This window comes from Vigna unguiculata, chromosome 9 (genome assembly GCF_037176805.1).
Source record: "Vigna unguiculata cultivar grain cowpea cultivar isolate G323 ecotype 2 chromosome 9, ASM3717680v1, whole genome shotgun sequence".
In the NCBI taxonomy this organism is placed as follows: Eukaryota; Viridiplantae; Streptophyta; class Magnoliopsida; order Fabales; family Fabaceae; genus Vigna; species Vigna unguiculata.
In genome coordinates, this window is record NC_140800.1 from 8,383,819 (window position 1) to 8,408,051 (window position 24,233).

A 24,233-nucleotide genomic window follows, 5' to 3' on the forward strand; every position below is an offset into this window, starting at 1 on the left:
TTTGGGTTATTACTTCCAAGTTGGACCTTTACAATGTTCATGCCCACTTTGAAAGAGGTGATAAAAATATCATATATCTTATAGTTTTTATTTTATTAATAGAGATATCATATATTTTTATTCTCTTTTATTATTATTAAATATCCTGTTTTACGATGATATATATTAGGTTTTCCTTCTCCCCTTATATCATGAGATTTTATACTCTATATATTGGACATGTTTCTAATGAATCAGAAGACAAATTCTCTTTGAGGTGTTTTTTACCAAACACCTTTTGTGCGTATTTGTACACGTTTTTGTACGCATATTTACTTCTCATGGATTATACATATCTAACAAATCCTTCTCGGACCTTTCACACTATGATTTATTTCTTTCTCTATTTTTCTTTTAAAATGCATTAGCTCACCTTTGTGTTTTTTGTTGGTATGTTGCTTTTGTTCTTTTTCTACAATGATAATATATTAATATATTAATATATGAATAGTGAAATGAACATATAAGACTAGTAGCTCTAGAGTTGGGTTTGGGTCTTGAAGATTAATCCGTATTAGTTTAATTAGGAGTGTTTCTAGACTTTTATAGATGAATGTATCTAAGTAAAACTCCATCTTCTTACAAACACTAGACTGCTAGTGCATTTAGTTGTAATGATCTTAAATGAGAGACACGAATTATATGTATTTCAGAAGTTATATAACATGTTAAACATATCTACCTTTGTTTAATGAGATTGTAAGGATGTTACAATAATTTTTGATGGTTATATGGGATTGGAGATAAAAAAGAAGAAAATACCAAAACTAGTTTTAGGTAAATAAAATAAAATCATGATATATTTAATTTGTAATAATTATCACATGTATTTATAAAAAAGAAAAATGATAATTTTTATTTTTTACATTTTTTTATAAATTGAAAATATTTAGGAGAAGCTTTTACTCTTTATTTTTTTTTAAATGGAAAATTCTGAGGGAGCTCTGTAATTCTTTGCTCCTTATACTGTAAATTTAGAATCATTTAGTGAAATTTTTTAATATTTGTTTCTTATTTTTTAAATTTAAAATCTTTCAAGATGAATTTCATGTTAATTTAAATTTTGATTTTTTTAATAAAAGATTGAATACGTGCTCACTGTCTCAATCTATAATAAAATTCAAACAAAATTTAAGATTATAATTTTTTTCTTATTATCAAACTAAATAAATTATTTATCTTATTTTTATATATTTAAAAAATATTTTTTTCATTTATTTACATAATTTATATTTATATTTTTTTCCTTAATTATATTTTAACATTAGAAAGTATAACATCCCATTTAATAGTTTTCACACTACTAAATCAAACATTATATTATGATCAAGCAAAACAGGTAGGTAGTAGGATATAACTGACATATAATTTATATGTATGAATATAAAGTTAGTACAGTCATCCAAAAGCCACATGAAAACACTCATGATAAGAGTAGGTACAAGAAAATGCTAAACTGCACAACTCCAAAACTTTACAGCATCAAACCTAAAAACTACAGCGGAAACTCTCAGTAAAGCGTCAACTCCTGCTCAAAAGGGGGGTATCTTCATCTGGTTTTTGCTCTGCTCACACCAACCATAGGTGATCATTGCAAAGGATAATATACAAGAGCAAGCAAACACAAACAAGAAGGGTAAGCTAATTGAAATGAGAGACACTGATACACTTCATAATTAGAAATATCATTCATAGCACATAATTCAATTATAAATTTCTAGACTCGATATACGGATTGTGTAAGCGACATTGGAGCTCTTGGTGGCTTGCGCCTGTAACGGTTCCCAGACTCTGCAGAGTCTGGACACATGGAGTATTCACCCGACCGTTCCCAAGGTAAGTCCCCTTCACGTCTAGGACTGGATCAAGTCCAATGACTAGGACCTCCTGCTACTCCTCACGACATAATCCATTCTACTCTATCTGAGCGTGAATGATTATTGGAGTTTCAGGATACCAACCAATATGGATTCCTCATGTCCTTACACACACTACAAATTCACTTGAATTTCCCTTGAAATTCTATTTCAACCACAACTCCTCATAATTTATATTCATCCAATTTCGTCATGCAGTACATCGATAATGACATTTCAACCATACAAGGTCTGATTTGCACAAAGCTACATTAAAACATGCATTCTCACTAATGAAAACAGAAACTAAAGCACCCCTACTACAGTGGCTCTTGCTCAAGCTAGAAAATCTAGCCCAAGCGAGAGGCCATCTCGCTCAGGCGAGCCAGTCTCGCCTAGGCGAGACCCTAACAGTGGCAAAATAAGAAACCTAGGCGAACTCTCACTCATGCTAGACTAGTTCGCTTAGACGAGATCGTCTCTCGCTCAAGCGACCCTAGCTCGCCTAGGCGAGACTTCACGCAGGAACAGAGATGTGTTTCCTAGTGTTTTCGCTCAGGTGAGAGTCACTCGCCTAGGCGAAAATACCAGGTCACGAACCTGTTCCCACATGCAGTAGCCCAATTTTCCTCATACACAATTCAATCACTCACCAATTCATACAATTCAAACATCAATTCAACAATTAAACATACAATTCAGACCCATCAACGGATTTTCTATGCAATTTGAGTAAAAGGGGTTAGCTTCCCTTACCTTCTCAATAATCACAAGCAAATTCAACTCTCAACTGGAAGATGGTTTGATTTCAGCACTTAAGGAGCTGGAAAGGAAATTTCTATACGTGAGTATGATTCCTAATTCAACCCAAAAGATTGAAGGACCCAAAATTCAGAAAATTTGAAGGTAAACTGAGAAATTGGAATCAACTTACGCGTAGGGATGGATTGAACAGCTTGGGGAGGAGATTCTATGCTAGCCTCAGGTTAGATTTTTGTTACAGAAGGAAGAAAGCAGAATTCAGAAACTGAATTGGAGCCCAAAGCCCTTTGTTTGTTAGAGAGAAGGAGGAGAAAATGGTGAGGAAGAGAGGTGCAAGGTGAGTGGAGTGTTGCTTCTGTGTGAGTGCTAGCAAAGAGAGAAAGTACATAGAAAGGGAAAACAAAAGGGGTTCTCACAAGAAAGAATGAAAATGAAATATTCAAGTACTAAAAGAACTCAATATTAGGGCTGGGAAAATAAACCAAATTGCACTGCACTACCAAAAACTACACTGAACTAAAAAATAGTTCGCATGAACTGCACTGAACTGTAAAACAGTTCAGACGAACTGAACTAAATTGTTTTTCTTAAAAATAAATTGGACTAAACTGCACTGCATTGAACTGCACTGCACTATAATATGAACTGAACTATTTTATGAACTACACTACGTCAGAACTGAACTACACTATTTTTGAACTGGACTGCACTAATTTTTAACTTAACTACACTATTTTTGAACCGTTTTTGAACCGAATTGCACTGATTTTGAATAAACTTCAATATTTTTGAACTAAATTGTACTATTTTTAAACCGGATTGCATTGATTTTGAACTGAATTGCACTATTTTTGAACTGAATTATACTATTTTGATCGAATTGCACTAATTACATATGATTGTACTATGCAATAATAATCTAAAGTTTATAATTTGAAACTGTTTAGGAAATAATACTTGAAATATGCATCATACTTCAATACACCAAAATCAAAATATTAATACATCTTAAAACATAGGTTCTCCCCTAAACAACATCAAAATATTCATATATCTTAATACATCTTCAATCATCTAAATTAATTGCACTTGAAGGGCCCACTTCTTCTTGACAAGTTATATCTACAAAAAAAATATTTCATCATTTTTGAAAACTTAAAATCAATTTAAAAATATCAACTATAAAAATATCATCATTTGTTGTAGCATTATCCATAGTGACACTAAGGACGCGCTTCAACTCCCAGTTATTCAAACAAGCCTCAACATGTTTAGCTATGAGCTCCCCTGAATGAGCTGTTGTTTGAGAAAAATTCAAAATTTAATTATTAGATAGCAAAGTGAAATTGAATCTTACGTCGTCAATGGAACAAAGAGCAGCAACGGAGAACAGAGAACGTGGTGAATAGCGAGACAATGGTCAATTGTGAATTGGGCAGAGTTTCTATTATTAGATAGCAGTTTCTAAACAGTTAACTGAACTTAATTTTTAGGGGTTCAATTTTTTAAAACTGAACAATATAATAGTTCAGTTCAGATTTTATTACATATGGTTCAATTATTTTAGTTTCACTTAGTACAAATAATCTAAAGTTCAGTACAATTTAATTAACTATGTCCAGCCCTATATACCATATGTTGAGTGGGTTTGTCATCTTTTGGTAAAAATTCACATTTAAATTTTCAGTTTCTAAATCCATTGCTATACATGATGGATCTACGTAGAAAAATTGTATCCTAATTATACATAAAATTGATTTTCACTATTAAAGTGTCCTTGTCTTTTCCTTCAATCATCAACCTGGATTTAGAAAAGATTATAATATAATATTTCATTTAATTAGAAATTTTCCGCTGAACTTTGGATTCCAATACACCAATACAGAGGAATAGTTAATATATTTAAAATGAACGAAGTTTAAGCGCAAGAATGAAATAAAAAATTGTATAACTAAAAAGATTAAATTAAAACTTGAAATTGAATATAAAATTATGTTGATTTTTATTATATATAAGTTATTTTGTGATGAAAAAATATATAATATATAGGGAAATGAAGCACCTGCAAGAGAAGATGAGAAAAAGAGAGTTCTAGACCAATGAGTTTGTGAGAGGCAATCAATTTGTAGAGGAACCGGTCTTTGAAGAGTTTTGGAGCACACTCAAAATAATATTCATTCAAAGCAGTTTCGAGAAGTGAACTAAACTGCACTATTAGTGGTTTAGCTTCTTAAAATTGAATTATTCAATAGTTTAGTTTAGTTTTTTTTTTTCAAATAGTTCAGTAAATTTAGTTTAAAGTAGTACGGAGCGGTTCAATTAATTCTGCCCGGTCCTACTCAATATACTACAAATTACTCTGTATGAGATCTATGTTCTACAAATTACTTAATAACTTTTATGTAGTTACTATTATTAATTTTAATTTCTTTAAAAGAATTATGAAAGACAAAGTATCTCTTCTATATACGTAATTATAAAATAGATTAGATTTTAAATAATTGCCGACAAAGTGGCAGTTCATTATAATTTTAAAAATCCATAGTAATTAATAAAAATGATATTTTTAACTGTTTTTTTTTTCACATTTTCTTATAATTATTGCAATTAATTGGTATATACATTTATTTTATAATTTTACCCGTAAAACTGTGATAAGTGTCTCACTTGTTAAAATAAAAGATAATCTATAATTCCTTGTACATTTTATATTTCCAGTAATTATATTTTCAAATTTCAATATTTATTATATTGTATCCAACAATAAATAGAAAAGATTGGGGAGATAAACTACACAACATTGCTCCACATTATAATTAAGTTTTCAACATTGCTCCACGTTATAATTAAGTTTGTTTTTTTCTCTTTCGTACAAATTCCTATTCTATATTACTCTCCAAATATCATGTTTATTGAAATTATAGATTATTATAATAATACTTCTTATTTTTGAGATTAAAACGATTGTTTATTCAATTAAAAATCAAATTCAAATTCAGTCTAAATACAAGAAACATAACTTTTTTTAAATTAGTTTTGAAAATTAGTCTAAAGTGGGAGGATTAGAAAGAAGCACTACTAGCACTATCGGGTCATGTACCCTTTCCACTCACACACACCTTGTTAACCTCCAAACTCAATCCCCTATAAATACAGAGTCATACTCTATTCTCAGTAACCATCTTCTAGGGTTTTAGAATTCACCCAAAAACCTCTCTCATGGCAGAAGGGGCTGCACCCGAAGTGGCCGATCCCAACGCCGCCGTAGACATGGATGTCGAGAACGCAGGTGACAACGGCGGTGAGACTAACCAGAAGCGTACCAGGGAGGACGAGGAGCCCCTGGCGGGTGAAGATTCGAAGAAGCAGAAGGTGGATGAGGAGAAGTCCGTAGAGGAACAACGACTGGAGAATAGCAGCGATCAAGAAGGAAAAGGGAAGGAAACAGAGGAAGATAAAATGGCCGAAGCAGAAGGAAAAGAAGAGAATGCAGCAAGTGTTTCCGTGAAGTTGGGATATAAGAGCTTCGGTTCTTCCTCGGAGATGTTCCATTACTTCTACAACATACTTCATACCTGGCCTCAATATGTCAATGTTAATAAGGTATTTTTAATAACCAATGCCTCTCCTTTTTTTCTTTTCTTCTCTTTTTTTTGAAATTTTTCTATGTCTATTAGGTACTTTTTGTGTCCCTTGAGTGCTAAGAATGCAACTAATTGAATTTCTGATTCCCCTTTTGTAACCTACCTAGTTTATACTAACTTATGTCGATTGTTGATTTTTGATTTTCTATGATTGTGATTTCATAACCCCTTGATCTCATTGTGTGTGCGAATGATTGACATTTCATTTTTTGTGATTATAATTTCACAAACCTGTCATCTCATTTGGGAATTATTGATACTTTGGTTTGATTATGATTTCATAAACCCCTTGTTTTGCACGGAAAATATTGATATTTGGGTTTTTATGATTATGGTTTCATGAATCCCCTGTCTGGAGATTATTGATATTTGATTTTTGTTATGATTTCAATAATCCCTTATCTAATGTGTATTGATTGACGTTTTCTTTTCTATGATCGTGAATTCATTTAAGTTTATAACTTTGGTGGTGCCTTCTTGTTGGGTGCAGAACATGTGCAGGCCATCTTAAGTGCAATACACATTGCTATCAATAATATATAGTTTTGTTGCAAAGGCTTTCAAAACTGCATTAAGATTAGCTGTTTTAATGTGGTTCTTAATCACTTTTCAGTGCCACCAAAGTATTTTATGACACTCTTTTGCTGCATATTGGCTTGCTCCGATTGAAGTATTGAATCGTGTAATAAAACTCACTGTTAATTGCAAAATGCCTTCAAATGTTTAAATGAGATTTGACACAGTTCTACCTTAGTATCTTTTCATTTTTCTGTAGCCTGTTTCTGTCTTGGTGTTGCAATAAGTGCAATCAGAATTTTCTTACTCTGAATCCGTATTGATTTGTGTTGTATCGCAGTATGAACATGTAATGTTGTTGGAGTTGCTTAAGAACGGCCATGCAGAGCCTGACAAAAAGATCGGTGGAGGGGTTCGCTCTTTCCAAGTTCGCAAGCATCCTACCTACAAAAGTAGGTGCTTTTTCCTCATCAGGGAAGATGACTCTGCTGATGATTTTAGCTTCAGGAAGTGTGTCGATCACATTCTTCCCTTACCAGATGAGAAGTATTTAAAATCTGGCGCGAATAAGGAATTTGGTGGTGATCGTGGTTATGGTGGTGGAGGAGGAAAGGGTGGCAGAGGTGGGCGTGGTGGAAAAGGGGGCAGAGGTGGGCGTGGTGGAAAGGGTGGGTTTGGCGGAAGAGGTGGGCGGCGGTAAAGGTGGAGATGGCGGAAAACGTGGGCCTGGCGGAAGAGGTGGGCCTGGTGGTCATGGGTGAGGAGGAGAGTGGAGATATTGAATATGATGGTTTTTAACCAAAATGTGGTTTTTTTTTGTATGCTTGGTCCGCGTAATTTCGTGTTTCTTGTTATTCAGATTTTGATGTTATTGAGCCATATCAGGCAGGACTTATCTTGGTTATGTACAGAACCAAAATAGAACTGAATGTTTAGTTTGGTTTGACTTACAAGAAAAAAAGTATATTTTTCATATGGAGACGGGTTTTAACTTGAACGTGTGTTGAATCAGTAGGTACCATTTTTAATAAGGATGTTTTATAAGAAATTGTTAAATAATCTGGTTCAGATCATTTTTAAGAAGTTTTATATTTAGTCATGTTCAATGATAACAAAATTTCCATAAATTTAAAAAATTCATTCTTATTTTGTTTAATCGTCTCAAATAAATGTTAGGAATATCTTTAGTTTTTACTTAAAATGTCTTTTTGTTCTGAATTAACTAACTAACGAAACCCTGTGCTGTCTAAGATCTCTTTTTGATAGTAGATTATTTTGAGATTTGATTTTGTTTCTTATTTAGCATTTACGGGGTTTGGTGCTGAAAATGGAGTATTAATTTACGGGGTTAGAATATTAATCGTTCAGTTTGCTAGTTTGGCATGTTATTATTGTATTCGATAAGTGGTGTGGGAGGTATATATACTCTTTGAATTGTAGTTATACCTTACATTTTCTTTATGGTTTTGAGTTTATATGAAATTCCTTGTGTAAGAAACAAGCGGAAAACTACTAAATTAAAAACATACTAATCGATGATCAAATTATTCTTGATGATGTTGATGGCTTATGAATATAAGAACAGGTCCTGCATTTTTACAATTATATCTCACTTGATTTTGATGCTGAGTACGCATGAGTTACAATTGGTTAAAAAAATGTAGTGATTATGTAAGGAGTATGTTCCTATGGCGAGTGAAAGAGATATGACAATCAACAATGCATAAGAAATTGTTGGAGCATCCAAGAAAATTTTAAAGGCAGTGAAATATTTGACTGCTAAGCTCATTGCAACAAACAAGGTCCCAAAGTTCTCATGAAAACTCTGAAGAAAAACAATAAAGATTAGAAGTTGTTGATGAAGAGACTCACAAATTTAGGTCTGGAACATAATCAACTGCAAGAGGAGCTCCAAAGATTTAATGATAAATTTTTGCGAGGCTTCTTAAATCTAAATTGGAATTAGCTGCCTCTTTAATACTTGATTTGAAAGTTGAAATGGCAACATGTATGGAATCAAAGGAGAATCAAAATTCTTGTAAATTTTCCTCTTGCTGAAGAATCACAAATTTTTTATTTTATGATATTTTCTTATGTTTAACATCCACCAAATCGACACAAATATTATACATAATAAAAATTAATTATAATACATTTACGGTTTTTAAGTTATTAAAAATAATTTTTAATCTCTTATGTCATTGTAAAGTTGACTAAACCGACATTAATTACATCCCATTCAAACTAAAATTTAGAAGTTAATTATTCTCTTCTTGTAGTGCTATGAGTTTTGGGCTATAAAAATGAACACTTTGTTTACCTTGGTTGCTCTAGAGTTCATATAAATACGATATGATAAGAATCAGGAATATAAACAAATCACCTATGAAAGAATTTTTAGAATGATTTATAAAGGAGTTTCATCAGTCATATTTTTAACGATTATTAACAGAAAAAAAAAAGTCTTATTACTAAAAACAAAGTTTACATTATTTATAATTATTTATATTGTTGTTAGAATCAATGTAGATGATATTAATGTAGTAAGATATCTTTAACATCCGTTTAGCAATGTAAAATCAAGTAATATTATATCGATTATAACTAAAATCGATGTAATATTTGTCCTATAACTCAATCAAATGTTTATTAAAGGACATACTACATCACGAATGTTCTAAAAAACCAATATAAAAACTATGTTTTTTAAGTGATATGGTTTATGTGTACATCAACCTACAACTACAAATAAATAACAGCCAACTATATTAGATAGTAAAAAAGTAGAATTCAATATTGGTCTAGCATGATAAATATTAAAATTTTGTTTAAACTTCAACATTTACTTAAATTCACCAAAAACATCATATAGCAAACTATATATGTAAAGTAGTCACTATTAGTAAAAACTAAATTATAATTAGATAAAAACACATTGTCTAAATAACACAATATTTCAAACACAACTGTAATTTGGTAAAATTTCTAAGGAATATCTTTGTAATTTGTTCTCTTGTTACTTTTATTATTTTAAAAAAATATCATAAACTTAACTATTATAAGAACTGAAGGATTAATAATATAGTTTATAGCTACCTTATTTTATGAGAACGAAATAACTGTCTTATCTCTTTGATAGTTTCAATAGTTATTTTAACAATTTTATCAAAAATATGAAAAGTAAATTTAAAGATAATTTACTCACTGTTTTAATAACATTAAATGCTACTTAATGTAATTAAGTTAATTAAATTTAATTAAGTCTGATCATATGGCTATAGAAGAATCACGTATCTACGAACGGTGATAAATTTTACAATATATAATAAATATAAGATTATGCAGAGTTAATAACCAGGTATATCTTGGTAATTGAATTCATCTTGTAACTCATAGTAGCGCACACGTTAAACAATAAATCATTCGGCGCGCACATTCTTCTAAAATTAATTACCACACTACTTTCATTCATTCATCATCATCATTACCATCAAATTCGAATATATATTTCCAATTTCTCTGCTCATTTCACACTGTACTATGGTGTCAACGAAGACATGGAGAATCAGCAACTCACGTTTTGGAATTCTAATTATGAAATTGATGAAAACTCATTTGCACCTACGTGCCAGTTTTCTTCATATGATTATTTAAGGTTAAGAAACTTCTCTGCTTTCCCTTAGTTTATTTCTCTACACATTTCGGTTTCCATGTACGAAAAAGTTACCATGTTAGCATCTTTATGCAGAGGTAATGCCATTGGCAGTGATGGGTTTCATTGGCCCTATGAATTTCCTCTGCAAGATAGCTATTTTGATGTTGTCCCATTCATGAAGTGTTATTATCCCCATGACATTTTATACGAAACTATGCCGCTTGAACCAACCCCACTAAGTTTTCAAGGTTGTAAGTATCAGCATCATGAGTTTTTTGAATCCTTTGTTCTTGTCCTTGTTTTTGATTTATTATATCTTCTGAGTTGCTGTTGCAGACTACGACTTCAGTGATGTTAAAAACGTGCTTTCTGCATGGAACGAAGTTGACGGTTCGGATCATAGACCTGCGTTTTCATCAAGCAACGATGGTGGAAGTGTGAATGAGATGAGGGATGAAGTGAAGGGTAAACAACGCAGAGAAGAGAGAATTAGTAGCAGTGCGAGAATGCTATCGAGGAAAACCGTTTCTCAGTACTTCTACATGCCTATATCACAGGCTGCGAAAGAGCTTAACGTTGGTCTCACACACTTGAAGAAAAGGTGCAGGGAATTAGGTATTCAAAGGTGGCCACATAGGAAGCTAATGAGTCTTCAAACCCTAATAAAGAACATGCAAGTAAGTTCTCAGTGTTTGAATTCCTAATAACTGCAAGGTTTTAAGCTATTTTTCTGCAATACTTGTTGATTATAAAGTCAAAGTTCGTTATTATAGTGAATTGGGGGGGTGATGCAGGAGCAAGGAGAGGCTGAAGGACCTGAAAATGATGAAAAAATAAGGATTGCTATTGAAATGTTGGAGAAAGAAAAGAGCATGGTGGAAGAAAGACCAGATTTGGAACTTGAAGATAAAACAAGAAGGCTTAGACAAGCTTGTTTCAAGGCTAACTACAAGAAGAGGAAACTCATGAGCATGAGGTTCATGGAACACAATCTTCCCTTGGTGCCCTATCCCACAAGTATTGACAAAAGGGGTGAATAAAATTATCATCAACCATATATATATATATATATATATATATATATATATATATATAAACTATAAAACAACTATAACTTTGGTTCCTCCTTCTTCTTTGGTACAACGTAGTATATATGTTTGATTTCAGCCATGTATGCTGTGACAGTTCATGCTATTTATTTTCTTTCTGTTTTTATTTCAGCCAGCTATCATTGCTGAGTATTTTTAGTATTACGTGCTTCCAGTACGATCAAATTTCTATAACTATTCAAAGTTTTTCTCCACAGAAGTAAGGTGGCTCAAACAGAAAAAGAAATAATGTTTTCAATATTTTTCGGTCTAAACCTATGATTTCATGGAACATATCCTCTCTGATTTTGAAGACGAGGAGGAATGAACTTTGCAGTGTTTTTAAAGAACTGTAGGTATTCTTAAGTTGCCTTAACGCAGCTGTTATGAAAATTTTTGAAAGATTAACGATTGAGTTGTGATCTGACTGTAGATATTGTAACCATAGTTTAAAAGTTTAAATGTTGTTTCAATGATCAGATTGATTGATATAATTAAAATCCCCAGAGACTCTTGCGTTGCCATGTAATGATTTCATTTTATCGTTACACAATACGTAGTTTTTTTATTTAAACTTTTCTATTATTTATGTCCAGTGCATTGATGACAGGTTGATAACCATTATGACCAGGATAACGATATTTTAATTTAATTATTTTTAGATATTTTTCTACATCAATAAAATAATTAAAGATGAATAAAATGGTAAATTAAAAAAAAATAAAAAAAATAAAATATCATTATTCTTTATTTACGTGCCTATACATCTCGATTGACCGAAACAACAAATAACAGTACTTATTAATTAACTAAATTAAGTAATAACCACTTATTTAGTATAGGTAATACGATCTTCTACTAATAAGGTCCATCATGCAGGGTTTGTGAGTTTTCTTTAATTTTATCTCACGACTTTCTCACACCTTTATCATTTTTGGGTTGGTAATCCAATCATAATTTGTTTATTTCTTTGGCACACCTGTAACCCAAACATCAAAATGTTTGGTCTATGTGAGATTTATCAGAAAAGTTGAAACATTGGGTTTATTTAAGCAAAAAGGTCAAATATTTGGGTAGTAGGAGTCATTGCAAGTAAGGAATGCGGTAAGAGTGATTGCAAGGTTGGGAGAATCAAGTTTTTTTAGTGTTGTTGTTGGAATCCTTCCTTCGTCGATGTTCATTCGTTGTGGGTTCTGTATGTGGGGAGTAGTGTTGGAATAAGTGGGGAATTTTTCTTAATATTATGAACAACACTAACCATTTTTTTAATGCAAAAATAAGAAACTTAATCCACAGGCAAAAAGTGCCTGAATACTACGATTTATTTGTTAAAAGTTAGTTGGTGCTGTAATTTGTTGACATTGTCAACCATTTTGAAGTGCAAAATTATGGATGGATTCAAGATATGTGAACTGAAAAGTTAATGCAATGCAAATTGGATGGCATTACTGACTTAAAATTGTTTTTCGTAGTCATTTGTATAAGTGCACAAAATTATATGGTAGATCCCTAGTAATTTTGATGGGTCCCCACTTCGACGTTAGACCTGATGTCGAAGTTGTCATGAAAAGAAAGTTACAACTCTGTTGTTTGTGTATATTAAGTGCAATGTTAAGTTATGCAGAATTATATGTTGACAATAGCAGGCCTTGTGTTTTGTGGAATGATTGAAATATGGATAGACAAGTTTATTTGATGCCTTATTAGATGAAAATGTAAGTCCAAATTTCTTGTGTTTATGCTTTAATAAGAAGAATTATTATGGACATTTAATTATTATCAATATGGAAGTAAGGTTCTTTATATATTACTTGTGATGAATATAGGGTTGTTAAAGGATGTGGTGATGTTGAATAAAACTCCCCAAATAATCCTGCAGTTGTTCCCAAAAACCTTGAAATAGTGGTTGAATAGTAAGCCAAATTTTCAACTCTTGACCTAAAAATCCAATATAACTCTCATAAGAAAATCCAATACAACATTACTACCCACAAACTTCATAAGAAAATGTTGGCGCTTTAATTTAACAACAACAGTAATGAACAAAATATCCTTTAGAACTGCCCACTTTAATCATCTGTACTACCCACTAACATTATAATTCAATTTTGGGACATTTTAAAAAAAGGTCACCCAAGCACGTAACCTAGTTCTGCAACTTTTTTGACATGAAAATTATTTTTAACTACATTTAGGTGAGTTTGAGGATTTTGTGTTCACAATTTACTTTGTCTTCCATTTAAAAATTGCAAAAAATGAACAAAATATTGATCATGACTACCCATTTATTTAATCCATACTCCCCACTTATGTAATGAGTCATTGATGAACCATTTTAAAAAATCACAACGAATATCATAATCCAATATTCTATGTTTTGGTAATTGAAATAATTTTTTAGAAAATCAGGGTCACACTGTAAGGATCATTTTCTGACACCTAATTTTTCACTTCAATGAAATACTGCGAAAAAGTCTAAATATTTATCACCACTCCCCACTTTTTTAGTCAGTAGTCCCCACTTATGTTATCAGTTATAGATGATTACTTTTACAATAAATCCAAGTAATGAACATAACTAAAAAGTGAGTATTTAGGTAGTGGAAATCAATTTGTAATACATTAAGGTCATAATGTTTTGTGGGCAATAAACTTTGAACCCCATTTTTGAAGTGGAAATTAGACAAAAATCTTCAACACCACTCTCCACCATTTTAGTCAGTACTACCCACTTATGGATTCAGTTATTGATGGTTACTTTTATTAAAAAAACCCAAGTAATGAAGATAACCGAATATTGAGTGTTTAGGTAGTGGAAATCAATTTCTTGTACATTAAGGTCATCATGTTGTGTAGACAATAAAGTTTGTACTCCATTTTTAAAGTGGAAATTATTAGACCAAAATATTCTTCACCACTCCCAATTTTTTAGTCAGTACTCCACACTTATGGATTCAGTTATTGATGGTTACTTTTATAAAAAAAAACCCAATTATAGAAGATAATCGAATATTGAGTATTTAGGTAGTGAAAATCAATTTGTAGTACATTAAGGTTATCAAGTTTGAATTCCATTTTTAAAGTGGAAATTATTAGACCAAAATATTCATCCTCACTCCCCACTTTTTTAGCCAATGCTCCCTAGTTATGTTATCAGTTATTGATGATTACTTTTATAAAAGACCAATGTCATGAAGATAACCGAATATTGAGTATTTAGGTTGTGAAAATCAATTTGTAGTACATTAAGTTCATCAAGTTTGAAGTCCATTTTTAAAGTGAAAATTATTAGACCAAAATATTCATCACCACTCCCCGTTAATAACTTTATACTCACCACTTATGGAATAATTCATGCATGGTACATTATGTACATAAAAAATTTAGCTAGTACGACAACATTCACTATTGGGTTATGTGGATGGTGGACCTTTTTGAAATTATGCTAATACTGATATTATTCGTAAGTGGGGAGTACATATGTAGTAAGTGAGGAGTTGTGGTGACTATTTTGGTCTTCATCACCCAATTTTTATATAAAAATCAAACTTCATTGTGAACATAATATCCTCACACTAACCTTAACATAATACAAATTCATTTCCATGACCATGACATTAAATACTGGGTAATGTGGCCACGAGGATTTTTTGGAATTTTTGAGTCACACTATGTTCGAAAGTGAGGAGTGGAGAACAATTAAGTGGGAAGTTATGTTGGATATTTTGGTCATTAGTACCAGTTTTTGTTTCATATTTTGAGTTAGTGCAACTAATAATAAAAAAATTTACAATAACTCCTCACTTATTCCAACACTATTCCCCACATACAGAACCCACAACGAATGAACATCGACGAAGGAAGGATTCCAACAACAACACTAAAAAAACTTGATTCTCCCAACCTTGCAATCACTCTTACCGCATTCCTTACTTGCAATGACTCCTACTACCCAAATATTTGACCTTTTTGCTTAAATAAACCCAATGTTTCAACTTTTCTGATGAATCTCACATAGACCAAACATTTTGATGTTTGGGTTACAGGTGTGCCAAAGAAATAAACAAATTATGATTGGATTACCAACCCAAAAATGATAAAGGTGTGAGAAAGTCGTGAGATAAAATTAAAGAAAACTCACAAACGACCGTGGGCATGGATGACGACAATGGAAACCCTTGTTCTCAATGATGTGTTTTCGTCACCTCTGTCTTCTCTCAGCAAAACAAAATGTCTTTGTCTTCTCTCTGCAAAACACAATGCTTATTTTCTTTTCCCTCCAAAAAATGTTCGCACGTGCAAGAAGGTAAAACCTTTTTAATGAAAATCAATTTAAAAAACTTAACTACTAGGCCACCTCATCTATGTCAAAACTGAGTCCAAAAATTTTGTTTAAATATCATTTTCGTAATCTAAAATACATCATAGTTAAATTTTATGATATATTAAATTTTGAATTGAACCTAATCATAGTTAATTTTAACCACAATGGTATGTTAAGACAAAAAGCAAGAATTCAAATTTAAACCATATTGATATAAAAAGGAAATCATCATAAAAAAATAAAAAATAAACAAGACACAGTCTAACAAAATACATAACACGGACATTCAAAATAAATTCTTCCACAGTAAAAATCATCTTGTACAATGGCCACATAGATAAAATAAAAAAGAACCACTAACACTGAAAAATATGATTGATTGCAGCATTTTACACACTGAAAAGTCTAAGATAAGATAAAAATAAGTGAAAACAGTTTAGTTTTACAATGAAAAATATGATTGTAACATTTTACAATTCTAAGAGTTAACTGAACTGTAACTATATAGATTCGGTTTTTTTCAACTAAACTAGAAAAATCGTCCAGTCCAATTTTTGTTAAAAGAGTTCAACTTTCTTTGTATATAATAGTATAAATAAAATGTAGTTCAGTACAGTTTCATAAACTATGTCCAGTCCTATACAAGAGGAGGCAGAGTCGAGACCCACAATGATAACTTTTTTTTAGTTTATTTATCATGTAATAGTCATATTACATTATTAAAAGGTTTTATGCTTAAGTGAATTTTAATGTGTTTTTAGGAGAGCACTTTTTGTTTTGTTTCAAATCTTATAATACTCATAGTTTACTAATTTTTATTTATATTACAAAATTTTAAATTTAAAAAACAATTTTTTATTACCTCTTATATCATAATCATGCTCCAATGTAGATTTTTTTTTTTAAATTTAAATATTAACCTTATAATGTTATTAGGTTGGAGATGTTTCTAAATTTGCATAAGTTGTGGGATTTTAATACCTCTTATTAATCCATCTTTAGGAAGAAACATCTCCAACCTTCACAGATTTCTTAGTAAAGATTGATGAATTAGAAGGACTAAAATATTTAATCTTTTATAGATTTACGGTTTCGGTGTTACAATTAAGATATAAAATGTGATAGGAAAGATGAAAAATAGATACAAAGAAAGAAAAAAGAGGGTGGAAATAATTTATAAAAAAAAAATGAAATATTTGTTTATTGAAGTGAAATACAATTTGAGCAAGCGATGGCATTGTTAGGTGTACTTACCACAACAATTCACTATAATAATATCATATATGTTCATTGAAAATTCGACTAATAAGAATCACCTGTTTGAGAAATTCATCATTCTGAAATACGCTTAAACTGCATTCAGCGAGAGTTCCACACCAATGGATTTCAAGTTGAAACATTCACCAAATCATGGTTTGATCACCCCAAAAATAACTAAAAACATGACTTCAGAGTCACAAAGTTGTACCCTGTAACAGACTAACGGGTAGTTGCAGTAGGTTTGAATCAGTAATAGTTGGTCCATCAAACGATCTACTTCACTCTGTTAACAATGCTACCAAACTAAAGCACAATCTCACCATTCTACACTTCAAAAATTCATAACTATAATGATATAAAACCAACTAAAGTGCTTCAAGCTACAAGAGAGGTGTGACTTAACTTGAAGAGATTATCACTTGATACTCAAACATGAAGTTCCATCTGTCTCTATTTGTTATAATAGGTATCATTTTTGGAATAAAACTTGAAGGGTGCCAATGCAGGGTTGTGCAGTTCATTTTTGGAGACTCTCTCTCAGATGTTGGAAATAACAAGTACCTTTCTAAAAGCCTTGCTCAGGCAAGTTTACCATGGTATGGTATTGATTTTGGTAATGGACTACCTAATGGTAGGTTCTCCAATGGTCGCACGGTTGCAGATATAATAGGTAAATCTTTCACTTTTTTATATGTAGACCCTAAATCAGTCCCTGATATTTGATCACTATAGTGAAAACTTAATGCAGATCCTAAAGCATTTATTTTTTTGTAATATTTCCCTCTGTAATGATGTTCATATGTTCAGGTGACAACATGGGACTTCCTAGGCCTCCAGCATTTCTTGATCCATCTTTAACTGAAGATGTTATATTGGAAAATGGGGTGAATTATGCTTCTGGGGGTGGCGGCATATTGAATGAAACTGGCAGTTATTTTGTAAGTTGCTTAGCGTAAACTTTCATGATAACTATTTAGCATATGAGCATAACAAAGCACAAATATATGTTATGAATAGGATCCTCTAAAGTAAACAATCTGAGAGTTATACTACACACTGCATAAATGTGTTAGAACATTTAATAAGAATTGAGATCATTCACTTGAAATTTACCTGCATCAGAGGAACAAATCCATGACATAGTTTGAATGAAAAACCAATCCTCTTGCAGATTCAAAGGTTCTCTCTGTACAAACAAATTGAGCTGTTTCAGGGGACACAGGAACTGATCAGAAGCAGAGTTGGAAAAGATGAGGCAGAAAAGTTTTTCCAGGGAGCTCGTTATGTTGTTGCTTTAGGCAGCAATGACTTCATCAACAACTATTTGATGCCTGTTTACAGCGATTCATGGACATACAATGACGAAACCTTTGTGGACTACTTGATAGGAACTCTTGGAGAACAATTGAAGGTTTATATACTAATCCACTCTAACACATATTAACAACATATTTAACATACTCTATCTGATCTGCTAGTAGAAGGTTGTTGGAAACTACAGAATTATGCTCTCTCAGTTCTTTTTTCATACATCTTACGTGTGTTATTTTTTACGCTTGATTTCAACTTCTAACAAATTTTCAATTATGACATTTTACTATTCAGCTACTTCATGGGCTTGGAGCCAGGCAGTTGATGGTGTTTGGGCTGGGCCCAATGGGCTGCATTCCCCTTCAAAGAGTGCTTAGTACATCTGGAGACTGTCAAGATAGAACAAACAAGTTGGCTATCAGGTTTAACAGAGCTTCAAGTAAGTTAATAGATGAGTTGCAAAAACAACTTCCCAATTCAAGCTACAGATTTGGAGATGCATATGATGTTGTTAATGATGTTATTAGCAACCCAAACAAATATGGTAAGCACAAATACCTGATACATAGAACATTATCTGAAACACAAATGTTGAGAGGAATTTGATTTGATACATTATTGTTGATTTCCTTTGTAATAACGTTTTGAATGTAGGATTCCAAAACTCAGACTCACCCTGTTGCTCCTTCGGGAACATTCGACCAGCTCTTACGTGTATTCCTGCATCAAAACTGTGCAAAGATAGAAGCAAGTACGTTTTCTGGGATGAGTACCATCCCTCAGACAGAGCCAATGAACTAATTGCGAATGAGTTAATCAAGAAATTTGGGTTCATGCGTGTTGACCAAACAAATCCTCCTTCACCATCACCTGCTATTGCCCCATCTTCAAACCATTAATCATGCATACCAAGGTTTTTAGGTTGGTTTCAACAAGTTTCTTTAGGATAGAGAAAATGGAAGTAAATTAATTTGTAGAAGTTCTTTTTTATAATTTTTCTAAATTACTTTTTCTTTTCTCTTATAGAAAGTCTTTGTGATAAATTTCATCCAATCTTCTAAATTTGTAATGGAAGTTCTGTTTATTGGTTGAACACAATTCTGACTAACGTAAACTAAAAATAATATGTATTGATTTTGATCAAAGAAATCATATTTGACATTAGCTAGAAATATTATTAATATTGATGAAAAGGTTTCTAACTAATTTAAGTTGAAATACAATATTAATTTGTATTAACAAAAAATAATTTTGGCAATGACAACGGAAAATATTGAGTTTATAACCATCTCACTTGAATTAATAATATTTCGATTTAAGATAGAATCAAAGAGATAATATAAAAGTAAATATAAATTTAAAAACAGATAAAATATTAACATTTTCAAATCATTACCTTTTATAAATAAAATTCAAAATTATTTATCTTTTAAAATAATTAAATTCATTTACTAAATTTTAAAAATTTTATATGGGATAACAAATTTTATCATAAAAAATTTCAAATTATTTATACAAATAAAGTATCTCTAAATAGTTTTTGTAGAAAGAGTATTAGTATTGCCAAATCATCCTATTTAAAAGGTTCCAAAGTTTGTTATTTTGGAATATACTTATTATACGGAAAATACAAAAAGGGTGCTAGATTTGAGAAAATATCTATTCTAGGAAATATAATATAAAAATGTTATGAAACGCTTTATGACGCACATAAACGCAATCTAGAACGTTTATTCTAGCATTCACATTCTACAAGACCTATTCCAAAATTTAAATAATCAACAAGATGAACAAACGGCGTTGATTACTCTATCTGTAACACACAAAAAGGGTCAAAATGTAAGTATCACAAATATGTTACTGCATTGCTTATCAAATTTTTTCTAACCATCATCATTATAATTTTTTCTTAAAACATTTTTGCAATCTTTAGTTTCTTCTAAATCGTAATTTACATATTTTATTTGTACGTTCAACAGATATTAATCTTCGTAAAATAAATAGGTTTCTGAATGAATGACCATCTCATATCTCATGTTAAATGATTTTTAGGAAAAATAATAAATCATTGTAACCACTAATTAAAAACAAAAATTATTATAGTAATTATAGAGTAGACGTTTGGAAATTAAGGATAACTTCCCCTAGTAAGTGCAATATTTAAAATGATAGTTTCCATTAGTAAGTAAACTGGTCATCTATTATTTAGATCTTATAAATAGATTCTTTTAAATGTAAAAGTAGAAAAATTATTATAGGTTTATAGAGAAGATAAATTAAGAATTACAAATTAAAAAATCACAAAAATTAACGTTCATCATAAAAGAATCAATTTGGTTTAATTTGATTTTTTTTATATTAAAAAATCTAATCATACTTTTAACTAGATCACTACAAAAAAATGTCTCATCAGTAACTAATTGTAGTGACCAAAAAATATTAGTTACTATAGTGACTAATTTAGATACCAATTCACAAAGTATAAAATATTGATCATTAAAATAGTCACTATTATGAATGCAAAATTGTAATTGGTCACTAAATTAGTTTTTAAAATTAGTTACTATAATTTTAGCTACCAAGGAATTGGTCAATAAAAATAAACTCAGTAAGGTTTTGGATCACAAAATAACTTAATTACTAAATTGGTCTCTAAGTAATAATTGACTAATTTAGTGAGCAATTATACTTTTTTATTTATATTAATGATTATTTTAATAATCAATAATTGTTACTTTTTTAAATTGACATTTAAATTCGTTATTATAGTGATTAACAACTTTTGATCACTAAAATTAGTTATCAATAAAATATTTTCTTGCAACGATGAAATTAGAATTCAACTAATAAATTAAAAAAAAAAACTATATTAAACATCTTTTATGAAACTTATAACTTTTTTTCTTCTTTTTTTGTTATACTTTTTGTTGTATCTTTCTAATATTGAGGAGTGAGTTGTACATTTATCTACTTATTCTAACATAGGGTTTCGGGTTCTAGATATGCAACTATGGAGGGAATCTTTGATCTAAGAAAGAAAGAAATAAATAAAGCATCAACTTTTTGTGAGGCATGATAAACAATCCCAAACTCCTAGGAATAAACCAAAACTTCTTCCGAGGTGATGGAAAATACCACTCTTGAACAATTACGTGTATGAATACGAATATTACTTGATTGCGTTCAGCAAAGATGAAAGCACGATTCATATACCACTACCTGTTTGAAACATTGACTATTTTAGCCTAATTTGTTGAAAAAGGCAAAGCATGTCAATGAAAAAATAATCAGACAGAACTTTAGTAAAAAAATTATATAAAATAAAGTAGTGTATATTATACACAATTTATATATGTTGAAAAAAAGGTGAAAAATAGTGCTTAAGGAACATAATTTCTTTCAAGATTAAATATGTTTTATCCCTTAGTTTTTACTGAAAATTAAAATTAGTCCATTTTCAAAAATTTTATCCATTTTAGTCTCACAATTTTAGAATTGTCTGAATTTAGTTATTTTAACTAATTTTTGTTATGTTTATTTGACGTTTCAAATGTGTTTTATAATAATATTTGAGTTGTTTACGCCGTTTAATACATTTTTGAAACTATCATGAAACACGTTTGAAACGTTAGATAAACTTAACAAAATCTGGTTAAAATGACTAAATTCATGCAGTTTTAAAGTTGGGGGACTAGACTGGATCAAAGTTTTGAAGAGAGATTAATTCCAATTTTCATTGACAGTTAAAGGACCAAAAATATATTTAATGATTTCTTTTAAGACAAAGCATACTATCTAAGCATGGTTTGTCCAATTTTAATTTTTTTTAGTCTATTCATTATAAAATTTACATTAGAATAGTAAATAATATTTACACTTCTTACTTTTTTTCATATTTTTTTAAATTATATATATAATCAGTGGCGAAACATGAACAAAAAATTCAAGGGTGCCAAATTAGATTTTTTTTAAAAAAAAATTCATTATATGTAATTCTAGGAATTTTAAAGAGTTGTTTTTCATTGTCTTTACTTATTTAATTATCATTCCCTGCTTCCCCTTATATCCTCCCTTTACCACATCATGGGGGTTTACAAGAGATCCTAGAGGCTCGCTAAAAAAGGTTGTTATACCATACCTTGTGACTCCACTCTACTCTAGTAGTCACTGAACTCATTATAGTAGTACTTCTGATTGCTCTTATTGAAATCATTACTCTTCATTCCCTGTGCTCTAAGAATTGCACTCCGTAGACCACTACCATGTAGTTAGGTATGGACATATATGCATTTTTTTCATCTTCATGACATGTCTTCCTTTTGAAAAAAGAAGAAGAATAAATTCTTTTACTTTTTATAAGAAACTTTCTAATATAAATTTATCACCTCTCACCTATTTAGAAAAAAATAAATTTATCATCGCCTAGTGATATACAATAGTGAATTAGACTTATGTCTTGTATCTCCCCAGTGATCCTCTCTCGAGAAACTTAGAGATGTGAACACGGGTAATCTAGCCCAGCCCTGCTCAACCCACCATGGGTTGGTTACTTAATGAGTCAACCCAATCCGACTCACTTATTAGCGAGGCAAAAAAAATTGAACCTGACCCGACCCACCACGGGTTGGTAGATTAAACAGGTTGGCTCACTAGTTCACTTAATAAAAAAAATACATCTTTTTTGTCAACTAAAATTATAATTCTGATTAAAATCTAAATAAACTTCAACACAATCCAAATACACAAAACTATAAATTATCGATGTGTTGACTAAAAAAACAACCTAATCTGACTAAAATGCAAAGCCCAACTTATAAAAGATACTTGTGTGACCTTTTATTTACGGGTTGGTGAGCCAATCTGACTCAACACGGGTTTAACCTCAGTGAGCCGAATTCTAGATGGGTCGGGTCAAAAGTCAACCCGCATTGAAATTTGTAAAAAATTTTCAACCCAACCCGAACCCGTGGTGGGCCGGGTTGACTCATGAGTTCCAACCATTTTGACACCTCTAGAAAAACCTAACAGGTTTCTCGCCACTTTACATTTTTAGCTTCTGAAACATTTCATCTTCAAAACACTTCTATTCACATGAAAGCAAATTTTTAATTTCAAAAATCTAAAGTTTATTCAAAGTTAGCTGAAAATTCTAATCATTGAAAATACATGAATTCTTAATTATTCACGTATGAATACAATTCAATGAATTATATATTTTTGTAAAATTGGTATGCAATATAAATGGTTTACACATGAGTTTTATGATAATTGTGGAATCTTGAATTAAAACATTGTAATTTAGATTGGAAAACAAGTTTGCTAGTCCTGCTATAAGAATCTACGTCAAGTTGATTTAATTCATCAAACCCACATGTTTATGTAGTTTGTCCCATGATAACTAATTAGGAAATTTGTATATTGTTGATTAGAGATCTAATGTTCGTTCAGATAAACCGAGTATAATTCTATTCTTTTATAATTTCTTTCTCCAAGAATCTATGATGGGAGGAAATATCTAGCTAAGATTAAGAAAGTCATTAAGTCATTTATACGTGTTGTGATGTCAAGAAGTAGTTCTCAACATATATATTAAAACAATTGTTATTATGCTAATATATTGTATGATATTTGAATTTCTCACATTATTAGACTTAATATCGAGTAAGTATCGTAGAAAAAACTAATTTTATTAAAATTGTTGAACACGTTACCTACGAATCAGATGAGTAGGTACATACAAATCATATTTGTGGGTATTACCTACGAATTATATTTATA

The 24,233-nt window shown here is 30.8% G+C and overlaps 3 protein-coding genes and 1 long non-coding RNA gene across 5 annotated transcripts; 3 read left to right on the plus strand and 1 right to left on the minus strand.

Moving 5' to 3' along the window:
• Window positions 1–5,794: 5,794 nt before the first annotated feature.
• Window positions 5,795–7,792, plus strand: LOC114196335 (uncharacterized). The gene is made up of 2 exons (XM_028086946.2): window positions 5,795–6,260; window positions 7,158–7,792. Exons 1-2 carry the CDS (start codon window positions 5,877–5,879, stop codon window positions 7,515–7,517), a joined length of 744 nt encoding a protein of 247 aa, XP_027942747.1. The 5' UTR covers window positions 5,795–5,876; the 3' UTR covers window positions 7,518–7,792.
• Window positions 7,793–10,374: 2,582 nt separating this feature from the next.
• Window positions 10,375–11,512, plus strand: LOC114163408 (protein RKD2-like). Its single transcript, XM_028047726.2, has 4 exons — window positions 10,375–10,472; window positions 10,566–10,720; window positions 10,809–11,149; window positions 11,267–11,512. The coding sequence occupies exons 1-4, from the start codon at window positions 10,375–10,377 to the stop codon at window positions 11,510–11,512; spliced, it is 840 nt and encodes a 279-aa protein (XP_027903527.2).
• Window positions 11,513–13,402: 1,890 nt separating this feature from the next.
• On the minus strand, window positions 13,403–19,155 carry LOC146883496 (uncharacterized). Of its 2 annotated transcripts, none has more exons than XR_014984485.1 (3): window positions 19,014–19,155; window positions 17,201–18,844; window positions 13,403–15,807 (listed from the first exon to the last, which is right to left on the minus strand). It is a non-coding gene; the product is annotated as an uncharacterized LOC146883496 (long non-coding RNA). The 2 variants fall into 2 exon arrangements; XR_014984486.1 differs by having other exon boundaries at window positions 13,404–15,807; window positions 18,258–18,844.
• LOC114162748 (GDSL esterase/lipase At1g74460-like) lies at window positions 17,506–19,539 on the plus strand. The gene is made up of 5 exons (XM_028046713.2): window positions 17,506–17,814; window positions 17,952–18,082; window positions 18,316–18,555; window positions 18,750–18,999; window positions 19,110–19,539. The coding sequence occupies exons 1-5, from the start codon at window positions 17,577–17,579 to the stop codon at window positions 19,352–19,354; spliced, it is 1,104 nt and encodes a 367-aa protein (XP_027902514.1). The 5' UTR covers window positions 17,506–17,576; the 3' UTR covers window positions 19,355–19,539.
• The last annotated feature ends 4,694 nt before the right edge of the window (window positions 19,540–24,233 follow it).

Coding starts and splice junctions, on each gene's coding strand:
- LOC114196335 (XM_028086946.2), top strand. CDS start 5,877: ATGGCAGAAGGGGCTGCACCCGAAGTGGCCGATCCCAACGCCGCCGTA. Junction 6,261..7,157: donor AATATGTCAATGTTAATAAG/GTATTTTTAATA, acceptor GTTGTATCGCAG/TATGAACATGTAATGTTGTT.
- LOC114162748 (XM_028046713.2), top strand. CDS start 17,577: ATGAAGTTCCATCTGTCTCTATTTGTTATAATAGGTATCATTTTTGGA. Junction 18,083..18,315: donor ATGAAACTGGCAGTTATTTT/GTAAGTTGCTTA, acceptor ATCCTCTTGCAG/ATTCAAAGGTTCTCTCTGTA. Junction 18,556..18,749: donor CTCTTGGAGAACAATTGAAG/GTTTATATACTA, acceptor TTTACTATTCAG/CTACTTCATGGGCTTGGAGC.
- LOC114163408 (XM_028047726.2), top strand. CDS start 10,375: ATGGAGAATCAGCAACTCACGTTTTGGAATTCTAATTATGAAATTGAT. Junction 10,473..10,565: donor TCTTCATATGATTATTTAAG/GTTAAGAAACTT, acceptor ATCTTTATGCAG/AGGTAATGCCATTGGCAGTG. Junction 10,721..10,808: donor AACCCCACTAAGTTTTCAAG/GTTGTAAGTATC, acceptor TTGCTGTTGCAG/ACTACGACTTCAGTGATGTT.